Source organism: Zeugodacus cucurbitae, chromosome 6 (assembly GCF_028554725.1).
Source record: "Zeugodacus cucurbitae isolate PBARC_wt_2022May chromosome 6, idZeuCucr1.2, whole genome shotgun sequence".
NCBI lineage: Eukaryota > Metazoa > Arthropoda > Insecta > Diptera > Tephritidae > Zeugodacus > Zeugodacus cucurbitae.
In genome coordinates, this window is record NC_071671.1 from 46,894,399 (window position 1) to 46,907,024 (window position 12,626).

Genomic DNA, 12,626 nt, shown 5'->3' on the forward strand with positions numbered 1-12,626 from the left:
TCGATACACACCACCTTTTTGTCGATTTTAAAGCTGCTTTCGTCAGCACGAAAAGGAGCTGCCTTTATGCCGCGATGTCTGAATTTGGTATCCCCGAAAAACTAATACGGCTGTGTAAGTTGCTGTTGAGTAACACCAAAAGCTCCGTCAGGATTGGGAAGGACCTCTCTGAGCCAAATGAGATTTCAGGCAAGGTGACTACTATCGTGTGACTTCTTCAATCTATTGCTGGAAAAAATAATACAATTTAAAAATCACTTCAATCCACTGTGCTTACTGCCGATGCATGTGAATAAATACATCGTGTATACGAACGAACGAACAGTACGCATGAACATTAGTACTACAAACATTATTACATATGTACAAATGCGGTTAGATACATACATCGATGCTAACAAAGTACTGAACGTATTCCAGATATGTACAACGTACATACATACATATATACATAGAAATGTACATACATACATGAATGCGGATACATCAAGATGGTTGGAGCAAATTTTTGAATAAAATTGATAAAAATTATATTTATGACTTTAGAAAAAGATTTTGTTTCATACGTATGTATTGCATGTAGGGTCTCATACGGACATAACTGTACTGTTATTGTACAGCAATATGAATATACGTAACGTTGTGTATAAAATCCAGCAAAAACAAAATGTATAATGAATAAATTTTCGTGTTCTTCTTTATTCTCGAATAATTTAATGCATATTCAATGGGACTGTGTGAGAAAGTGACGGATATATAGTACACAGTTATTGTGGAATTATAAGCCACATTGAATAGAAGACTACAGCTTGAACTTGCCGTTGAGTGGTATTCATTGAAAAGATGAATTGATGAGTGTGTACATTTGTATTTACAGGCATTCATACAAATATACATACGTCTGTATTGTATACATATATGTATGTACGTATGTGAATTGTCCGGTTTGGATGTAGCATTTTACTTCTGGTTTAGTTGAATGCACGCTTTCGTTCTGTCTGGATGTATAGAGTACTTTAAGTACGAAGGAAATTTTTCGGCAAAAAAACATTAACAATAATAACAACAAATAAAAAAAAATTAACTGAAAGTGAGGAGAATGAAAAATGAAATAAATGTCTATATGTATTTCGTAAGCTTTAATAGTTATGAAAAAATGTTTTGATGAGCTTTTGAATGCATACATACATTTAAAGACAAATTGAGGAGCGCAAAAGTGTCTGCAATATAGGTAAGTTTACTTATATAACAGCATATATTTATATATAAATAATATATATTTTCGATTTTCATGCTATTTTCTACTTTAACATTTCAGCTTGTGAAAAAAATGCATACGATGGACTCAACTCCATTAAGAACCCTATTAAACAGTTGGGGTTTAGCCGAGCTATTTCCACAGCTACAAGGTACAACTACTCGCTTAAATAACCTAATATTGAGCAAAATATTATTTTCAATTTTTTCATCCCTCTCCCTCGTAAAATAGATGAAAACATCGGCATCGATGAATTGAAGATGATGAAATGCCATCACGTCGGCGAACTCTTACATTCCTACAAGCTGGGCACACGCATACGTTTTGAATATTACTTCGAGCGTTGGCGTCGTGATCAAAATCAACCGTTACTCGATGCCATAACAACAAATCACTATCAACACTACAATCTGCATCCCACTTTAACACGCCCAATGCACCTGGCACATACGCCACCACCAACAACAACACCAACAACCGCGTTAACGGCACATAAAAGTCTGCAGACACGTGCGACGAATACGCCGGCTGTGCGTTGCGTCAACGTAGCGACCAATACGTCAGATATGTTATACAAAATGCCGCCGCCACAGAATAAGACACCGCCGCCGTTGGCGCCCGTTAAGGATGCGTTGCGTGAGATGCCACAGTTAACGCGTCAACCCAGCGCGTTGGAGGATGCCGCGATGCTGGAGCATGCAACGCATGCAATGTCCACCGACAACACCAACACAGCAACAACAATAGTAACACCAGCACCAACTACAACAACAACAAGTGCGAGTACACGTTTAGCACCCCAGTTCCAATTCATCAACGACGCGGACGAAGAAGAAATTGATAACAGTCCACTATTGCATATACTCAATTCGTCGGGTTTTAAGGGCACCTCACTGCTCGAATACTATCAACAGCATCAGCATTTTACGAATGTACATCGCACGCTGCTCATACAGTTGATAGTGAATTTCTTCGATATGAACGAATATCATTTGTCACTGAAAGTCAGTCATAATTTGGAGCAGCAGATATTGAAGCTCTTCCCCAGCGAGAAGTTGGAGTACTACCGCACGGAGAAGCGTGGCAAAATCTATGTGAAATTCTGCAATATGAAGCGTTATAAACGTGATAAGCCGCTGTTGAAGCGCAAGTGGTTGGATGAGTCAGATGCGGGTGAAGAGGGCGCCGGTGGTGATGGTGGTGCGGTTCCTGGTGGTGTTAGTGTTATCGGTAATAGGTCAATGGAACCGGTGGTTGGTATTGAATGTGGTGGCGAGGATGTGGAGGATTTGGCGCAAAGCTTTGAGTATTGGCATGCCCAACATTCCCCCGCTGGGGTACAGGTTAAGACTGAGTCGCTAAGCGATGGTGATTACTAATGATAGGCGTTGGAAATGTTAATGATGATGATGGAACGGTGTTTAGGTTGTGTAAAAGATATGAGTTGTGTTAATGTTCCTTGTGTAGCGTGTACGCTTAATAAAAATTGAATTAACTAGAGGCGGCTTAATTGTTGTCAAGTTAGTGAAGTTAAAGCAACTTTATTTATGACGCCACATACTCGAGTTTAATGTTTTGTGTTTTTAAACTACTTTGAAGTGTTCTCGTTGGAGTGTTTATAAAACTCCAAGCCCAATTATATATAATTTTATTTGTTTACAATGATGTACTTCACAGTGCTAATAAAATGAACAGGTGGGGCCATAATTTGTTGGTAGAACAATCTGGTTTTCTCATTAACACTGTATAGTGGTGTTTAATGTAAGTTTAATGAAGTATTTGTTATGGTGAGCTTCGTGCTTGTCTATATGTATCTTTGAAAGATAAACACAAAATTAACCAATAAACTCGAGTTTGTGGCATAATCCAATTGAACCATTTGGCTGAATTAGTAAGTAAATATTTGTGATTTAGTTAAGACATTGTGTGATGAAATATAAATATGAATTGCTTTTGTTAAAATGAAGTTCTAAATATAATTTGACTGAAATTAAATGAATTTACCCATAACAGTGTAATTTACTCTGGCACAGTTCAATTTTATTATACTCTCGCAACAAAAGTTGCTGAGAGAGTATTATAGTTCTGTTCACATAACGCTTCTTTGTAAGTCATAAAACTAAACGAGCTAGATATAGGGCTATATACATATATAAAAATGATCAGGGTGACGAGACGAGTCAAAATCAGAAAGCCTGTCCGTCCGTCCGTCCGTCCGTGCGTGCAACGGATAACTTGAGTATAAATTGAGATAACTTAATGAAACTTGGAACACATGTTCCTTGAGACCGTGAGAGGGTTGCTTTCGAATCGGAAATCGGACCACTACCACGCCCACAAAATGGCGAAAATCGACATAAAGCACACAAAAAGTTTCATAACTAAGCCATAAATAAAGTTATAAAAGTAAAATTTAGTACAATGGATCGGCCTAGCAGGGAGCACATTTGGATGTATTTTTTTTTGGAAAGTGGGCGTGGCCGCGCCCCCAAATAAGTTTTTTGTATATATCTCGCAAACCAATAAAGCCATATAATCTAAACTTTCTGCAGTCGTTTCTTTTTGCCACTTCTTAATACGGTCCAGAAATCGGATAATAACCACGCCCCTTCGCATACTAAAAGTGGATTAACTTTCTAAAGAAAAACGTCAGAAACACTAAATTTTACAGGAGAAATTGCAGAAGGAAGCTGCATCCAGATTTTTTACAAAATGGAAAATGGGCGTGGCATCTCCCACTTATGGGTCAAAAACCATATATCAGGAACTACTCGACCGATTCGAATGAAATTCGGTATATAATATTTTCTTGACACCCTGATGACACGTGTGGAAAATTGATGAAATCGGTTCCCAACCACGACAACTTTCTTTATAACTCAATTTTGAATTCCATCTGAATCCTTCACTTTACAATATATACATTAGGAACCAATGATGATAGAGAAATAAAACTTTACACAAATACAGTATATGATCTGTGGCATCACTTATGGAAACATTTTCGAAATCGGACTATAACTTTTCAAGGCCGTGGATGTCTACATGAAGAACTCAGTGCCTAAGGGTAGTTTTTCTCCGAAAATATAGGTAAATCTGTCAGATATTTTAATTTAATTCAGAGGAAATTTGTTTCTCCTAATTGTGTGTCTCTGTTCCAAAAATTATTAAAATCGGATAAGAACTTTCCCTACCTCTCATATACCTAATTATTCCGCATATGTATATCGGTTAATATGTGCGATACCTTAGCAAAATTAAGTGAGCATATAGTCTTAAATATAGTGTAGCTTGGTGGGGAAAATGAGTGAAATCGGTTTAGGAATTACATCAGCCCTCATATACCATATATGGTGATTTTCGTTATTCTATTGGACTTTATGCCGAATATATGGGTCAAACTGTGTGCGAATTGCGAGAGTACAAAATATTCGGTCGCACCCGAACTTAGCCTTTCCTTACTTGTTATTTATTTCTTTATTTTCAATGCTTTTTGAAAGTGTTGTGATAATATGGGCATCTCTATCGGGCTTACAATTTTTGGAAATTAATCATTATATTTCTCTGCTTCAAAATCTAGTGCGTGAATAGTGATAGGAAAACACATTTGAGCTTGAGGAAGGTTGACTCAAGTTCCATTGCAAAAATGCACGAGTTACAATCGATCAAAGAGCTTGAGAGAGAGCAAAGAGAGTTTACTGGTTTTCCTATACCTTTAATTTTTCTTTTGAGGATTTACCTTTTTATTTACCGAAGTTAAAATTTAAAAAAAAAAAATTTTTTTGGTGATTTTCTAAATTCGAGAGTCAATGTGATTTGAATAAGGTATGTATCTTAACCTCAGCATGTCTTTCACATTCCATTTTTTTTTCAAAGTAACATAAATAGACTTCAGATATGGAGGGCGATTTGCGACTATTTTTTAGTCTCGAAAGTTTTAAAATATGACAAAATGGATATAGATAATAATACTCCATTTTTAGTAGATAACTAAAAGCCAACTTTAGCTTTACTCGACTTAGACACATTTAACATATTGCCACATTTATTCAGATAAGCTAATTAAATACACACAAAAGTACGTTCAATGAGTGACTAAATAAAGTAGTCTTCTAATGTCTCTACCATATCGACAATTAATTAAAAAGATTGTGTTGTTTGTTGATAAAATTGTATATGTACATATTTATTAGATAAATTATCATAATTATATTATCGTATAGATTATAATCTATAAAGCAGAGCGACAGCGAAAACAGTTATTATATATTGTAAGTTCATATGTATGTATGTGTGTGTGTGTGTGTGAACGTGATCATGTATTTTATGTATGTACATATATAGTCTACCCATTAATTGGCCACTCCCAAACGATTTAATAACCACTTAAATGGATTTAGCCGGTTTACAATCGTTAGATAAGCTCATAAAATTCATCGCGCATAGCAAATAAATATCCAGAGCATATGCACACAGTGTTGGTAAGCTGAATAGGAACACTTGAGAGGAGGATTACACTGTATTGAATACATATACTCATATCACTGCATTTTCGCATAATGCATGTAATCGGTGTGTACGAGTACTCTCTGAAGTTGACTTTTTTGATATCCAAGTTGAAATTACCATTTTGATAGTCTATCGAAGAAAATTGTGTCTATTTCTAGATGTTAAAATTCATTGCTCTTGGAAACACCTGAGACCATATTTGTCGATGATTCTGCTAAAATCTGTAACTTTGTGTTCGGATTCTATCTGATGGTATCACAGGATTGCCCGATTCTCCACATTAGCAAGTCCACATCTTGCATTTCAGAAGTGCCTATTTACGATACGATTATAGTGACATCTAGATATTGGTTTTCCTCCAAAAGACCGTTATATCCCTAGCTTTTGCTCTGTAAATACTCTCTTATATAGATATGTAGAAGAAAATAGAGTGTGAGATATTGTCTCCAAATAGATAGATTACGCATATTATATTGACTTTTCTTTGGTTACACTGTCTTTATAATATTTTCTATCAATTTAGGTTTCATATGTTGGAATTGAGCGCTTCATATCATTAGGACTAACATTGTCTGAGTTATTAAGAAGCTACTTGATATAGGGCTATCCAGATCTTTTATTGGATTAATTTTTGGTTTGAAACTATCTGGTATCGAGAATAATCGTCTTAGTAGATTTGTATATTTCTCGTTATTTGATGATTAGTTCATCTTAATGAAATTTTTGGCTTTCACGGACCCGATTGTAATAGTCCCAGTGAAATCCCCCGACCGAAAATCGGTTCTAAAACCTAACCGAACCAAATTTAGAAGTTGTTACTAACCATATCTTAGATAATTCTAATTTGAAATTCCAAAACAACTCTTCAGATATCAACAGATTTGTATTACGATGAATCTTAAGTCTAGTTGTAGTCCTGGACTTTTAAGTTCTGTTTCAAAAAGGTGATTTTAAGATTTAGTCAAAGAAGTCTTAGACCATATGAGTCATTGGACCTCGAAAGACCTATTTCAATATTTAAAACATTTTCCTTGTAATTCATGTTTTTTCCAATGTTACTTTCTTAAATCTCGAGGTCTCCAAAACAGAAAATAATAATTACACCGTACATATGAATTTCCAAAAGCGAAACGCAATAAAATATGCGTTTTACAAGGCAATTGCAACGCTTCTACGCGCTTCTTTCGTCTACAAAACAAAGAAAATGTGAAGTCTGGTTCACAGCTGTAAAGGAAGACGTACAAATTACGTCACTAGAAGATACGACTCTCGCACATAGGAAGCCCATTATGCCAATGAATGCATGCGACTGTTAGTAAGTATGTGCCTACATCTGTATCAATGTTTCTATGTATGCATATGATTTTGATAGCGGCTTCTGTTGTGTCACGTTGTAAAGATAGCATTTACGAGGCATATTGGATTGAATTGCGTTTTACAAGCACATATTTGAGTATGACATGCATTTGTATGTGTGTATGTGCGTATCTAAATAGCCTTCGGCCGTCGTTGTCAGCTGAAATTGCGTTTCAAATTGTCATTACAACAATGCTGACAATGACTTTTTACGAAAATTCGAACAAAAGATACCACAGTTGAGCGCATTAGGGTGACGCAAAGGGGATCAAAATGTAGTTGTGCTCAAAGTTATATGTATCGGCCATCGTTGGAGGGTCGCTCAAGGTCGAGGTTGAACAAGCTATACTAGATGTTTCAAGATAGTAATGAAAATAGTGACAGCACAAATTTATACACTGGTTTAAAAGATTCGTTCAACATTTTAGGAAGACCCTAATATGTATATGCACACATCCAATACTGCACACATATTTATGCATATAAGGAATGTTCGATGGATGATGAAAGGAAAACTATCCATAGATATGAATTTATGTCGGAATGAGAATGTTGAAGTATGTACATACATATGTACATATATAATTTTCTAAGTGAAACGCAATTAAAACTGACCTCAAAGGTAATATTATTTTCCTAAACAGAAGACATATAAATACGTATGTACATACATATGTACATATGTATGAATTCTTGTTCATGTATGCAAATAAGAGCATCAAATGTCATCGTTTACCTATGCTTTTCCACAGAATTTTATGAATGCGTTTCAATTTCGGATAAATAAACATTTGCCATCTGCTTGGGCTTTTTTTAACATTGCACAGTTATCGAGTGGAAGGAAATGCCTTTTCAGTGACACAATTGCACAAAGACCCAACTACATATGTACATATCTATCATTTGTGTATGTTGACAAGTATACATATGTATGTGCATAAAGGGGTTTTCAATAAGAGCGCTACAAAACGATTTGGGATATCAAAGAAACTTTTGAAAGTACATTCGATGCCATTATGTATGGAACTCTTCTTTTACATGGCCACCACGGGTACACTTGCAGCAGTTCAGACGCTGAACCCAATTTTCGACGGTTTTCAAGCATAAATCGGACGAAACTGCTGTAATTTCACGTTCGATATTTGTACGAAGTTCATCAATCGTCGTTGGCTTGTTAAGACAGAAAATATACTTGATATAACCTTGCAGGAAATAGTCTAACTGCGTCAAATCGCACCACCGAGGTGGCCAATTGACTGGACCATTTCGTGAGATAACACGTTCACTAAACTTGGTTTTGAATAAATCGCTATGTGGCTTGTGGCACCGTCCTGTTGGCACCACATATTGTTCAAGTCCATATCATCCAATTTGGGCCAAAAATATTCGGTTATCATTGAGCGGCAGCGATTCCAATTCATAGTAACGTTCTGGGCCATAAACCGAATAACCAATAACGAATTTTTTTTATTGACCATAAATTGGACATAGCGCTCTTAAAGTTGAGGCCACTGACTCCGAATTTCGGTAGTAAATTTTACTAATTTCGACTCGTTGTTGAATCGTATATCTTTCCATGATAAAATGGCAAACCTTATTGAAGAGAAATGTCAAAAGAGCGGTAATAAATATGACGTCGTTTGCAGTCCCTATCGATCTACTTTGGTAGCGTCCCTTTTGAAAAACCCTTTATATACAAATATGCAATATAAATAGAGGCTATATTTAATAAATAAGTATAAGTAGGCATTACAGCTTATAACCTTAGTTACAAATACTTCTTCTTCTTCTTGACTGGCGTAGACACCGCTTACGCGGTTATAACGGAGTCCACAACAGCGCGCCACGCATCTCTCCTTTTGGCAGTTTGCCGCCAATTGGTAATACCAAGTGAAGACAGGTTCTTCTCCACCTGGTCCTTACATCGGTGTGGAGGTTTCCCTCTTCCTCGGCTTCCACCAGCGGGTACTGCGTCGAAAACTTTCAGAGTTGGGGCACTTTCGTCCATTCGAACAACATGACCCAGCCAGCGTAGCCGCTGTCTTTTTATTCCATCTTCTGCGGTATTCGCCGTTCCCAATATTTAAGGGACCATAAATCTTCCGCAAAATCTTTCTCTCGAAAACTCCTCCAACTCATCGGATGTTGACATCGTCCACGCTTCTGCACCATAAAGTCGGACGAGAATGATGAGGGACTTGTAGAGTTTAGTTTTTGTTCGTCGAGAGAGGACTTTACTTTTCAATTGCCTACTCAATCCATAGTAGCACCTGTTGGCAAGAGTGTAGTTACAAATACAGGACCGGAAAAAGTCACTGAAGGACAGATTCGGTGTTTTGTCTTCATGAAAAAAGACCAAAGAGGAATTCCTCTTCTCCAAAATATAGGCTTATATTATATAACTTTTCTAACTGTTAAAATTGTAATCTTTCCAAACATTAGATTCCAAGTCCACTCGGATGATGGTCGATTGGTTACCGTGGTGAAATGATGAATCCATTCCATTCGTTGGTACATATCAAGGAAAAAATCTTTATGTTTCAGCAGCTTCATAGTCTTTAATGTTTTTGATCGATATAGGATTTGTGAAACACCGATTTTGCAAAGAGCTTTCGCACATCCGAATTTTGTATAATAAATTGAAAATATTGGCATTGAATTGAATAATGCTTTGCTTTATAGAATACCAAATGCAGTCTAATTAATTATATTCTGGGTCATTCACAGAAATAATACATATAAGAAAGTGAGCTCATAAACTATTATGTTCTAAGAGGGCAATTAGCAGAAGCTCTTCAGATATCAATACATTATATTATGATGTTTCAGATTAAAATTTATTCAATTTAGCTTAAACAATTAATGGTTTTCAGCTGTCCTAAAAATCATTTTGATTTCAAAATGAGATTTACACTTTTGTAACTTAAGTATCCAACGGCAACATATTAATAAAATTTCGTTTTCTCTCCAATTTTCCAATTTCTTTCTCACAGTTCACTAGGATGCATGGGAACTTTTAAATCCATTTATTCTTAATTGAGTAATAATTGCGCAATTATATAATTACTCTATTCTATGAGAATTTAAGTACAATTAGGGGTTGACATTCGGTATACTGGTCTAATTAAAAGTGTATTAAATTAAAAAAAAAAATGTGTGAATTATTTACGCTGATCATCAAGAAGTTAATGGATATTAATCGCTTTAGCTAAAGCGATCTTATAGAACTTTGTAGCATCTAGCTTCATCAGAATAGTATTTTTTGTTTAGTGGAGATGTTCTTTTTCTTTTTAAAATGCTTATCTATATGGTCCACAGAAGGATCTTTTGAAATATTAGTTACATATAATCATCATGAGCGGTCTTAGGTCACTTATCTGCAGTTTATATGGAGTTTATACAAAGGGTTAGGATGAAAAATAATTGTATTTTGGTGATTGTTCAAAGATATAAGTGAACTCCTTTTGTGATGAAAGAGTACGACCTCAATGATGGAGACCACTAGACTGACCGTTACAGAACCTTGGTTGGCTTCTGAAAGAACTATGTATTTTTGACGAAGATTTAGTGTTGTTTGAATGTTTTTAATCTGATGAAAGTTAATTCTAAAGAGATAATCTTATATCATTGCTTTAACTTTTTTCTTTTTTTTTCTAAACTCTAAAACATAACTCCTTTTTCATAACGGGTAATAATATATGTATTCATCGAAACATATGTTTTTTTGCGTTCACCAACACCAAACAACCGTTATACGCATTAGCTAATATGTCTTGGAAATTTTGGTGCCACATACGCCAACGAATATTCATAACCTCAATTTGTTTTAGGTCATTCATTCTTCCGCTTGCTCTATTTTCCGCCAACCCTTTTCTTTTGTAGATATATAAAAGTATATATGTATGTGTGTATGTGTGCAATGCTTTGTCGTTTTATGTGTGGCATGCAACAATCGTTTCCGCATCGCTTGGCTTTTCAGCATCGAATGCTTTTAGCATTTTTGAGCGGTTTGACTGTGGAAAAATCGACATTCCGTTGGTTATGAACGAAGAATGTACATACAAATATGCTTTTTTAGATATGTTTGTATATTTGTTGCTTAAACAATCTAATAGATGCATGCAACCACCCAACATTTATAAATATTTTCACAAAATGTATATGTATAAGTATGTGTGTGTGTGTCTATTTTTCTAACCCCATTTCTTTAACACACTCCGTTGCTATGTACTGCTATTCGTAGAATTCTCCGTCGATTCGTGATATTTCGTACTTTTTTGAGTGCATTTTAACCCTCTTTCTAGGGCTTATCTATTTCCGCAGCGTTTTTCTTGCTCAAAGCTGTGGCACTTTTGGAATTCGGAAATTCTTTTTTTGTTATTTTTTTCATTATTAGTTTTTGTTGTTGTGGTTTCTCAGTATTCATATTGACTTAATTTTATTGCATTTTTTGGCGCCCTTTTTCATTGCATTCTCTTCTTCTACTTTATGACTAGGTCGTATCTACATAATCCTTTGACTTCGCCTTTGTTGTTGTTGCTTTTTGGCATTGTTGCACTTTTCCTGTAACTGTTTGTTGTTGTTGTTGTTGACTTCCTTTTCAAACTGGTGTCTATAGTTTTTAATGATTGTCTTACTTCCTTCCTTATCGTCTTTGCTGCTTTTTAGTTCAATTTTATTGCACTACTTTGCGTTATTTGCAGTTCTTAAAGTTTCCAGTTTTCTTTGTATGTATGTATGTGTGTGTGTGTTTGGGTATTTATTTGCGCCCTTTGTTGCATTTCCACTGCTGAAACTTTTATTGCAGTCAAAGTACATCACGTATAAAATTCATCTCTGCAGTTAACTCGCATCGCTAAGGGTAGCTTTCGCCCCAGTTAAAATCAGCGCCACGGAGTGTCGACGGTATGTATTTACTATGTATATAGTCAGCAATTGCTGCATAGCGTTGCCAATGAGTTTTTGGTGTCATATTTGCCATACATATTTGCAGCAGCTGAATGAAGGAATTTCCTAATGAACACGAAGTCTAAGCCGAAGTTTTCTATCGTAAAGGTTTTGGAAAATGCGTAAAGGTATGCGCTTATGACTGTGTATAGGAATCTGCTGGTATTTCAAACACAAAAAGGTGTTTATACATAGGTATTCTGAAGATATTTGGATGAGAATTAAAAAAATGTAAGGTAACACAGAAAATGTGCAGAAAAAATAATTTTAAACGCAGCTGGATGGGGTACTCAACTGTAGTTTATAAGTTCTAGATCAACTTAAAACCACAAAATGACACAAGATATTATTGGTAGAAAAAACAAAATATGAAATTAAAAAGGTTGTTCTTAGAGATATAGAACTTCATTTTGAATAAAACTTAAAACGAAGGAGTTGGACCACATTCTTGCAGAGAGAGGAGATGGGCTATATTATTGTAGAAAACTATCTTATTGGTCCAATTCTTCTCATTTTTTCAGTAGAGACGGCTTTATAACAGTTAAATATATATATA

At 35.5% G+C, this 12,626-nt stretch overlaps 1 protein-coding gene across 1 annotated transcript; it reads left to right on the forward strand.

The window, feature by feature from the left end:
* Positions 1 to 883: 883 nt before the first annotated feature.
* Positions 884 to 3,253, forward strand: LOC105209898 (uncharacterized). The gene is made up of 3 exons (XM_011180552.3): positions 884 to 1,231; positions 1,319 to 1,409; positions 1,490 to 3,253. Exons 2-3 carry the CDS (start codon positions 1,331 to 1,333, stop codon positions 2,635 to 2,637), a joined length of 1,227 nt encoding a protein of 408 aa, XP_011178854.2. The 5' UTR covers positions 884 to 1,231; positions 1,319 to 1,330; the 3' UTR covers positions 2,638 to 3,253.
* Positions 3,254 to 12,626: the final 9,373 nt, after the last annotated feature.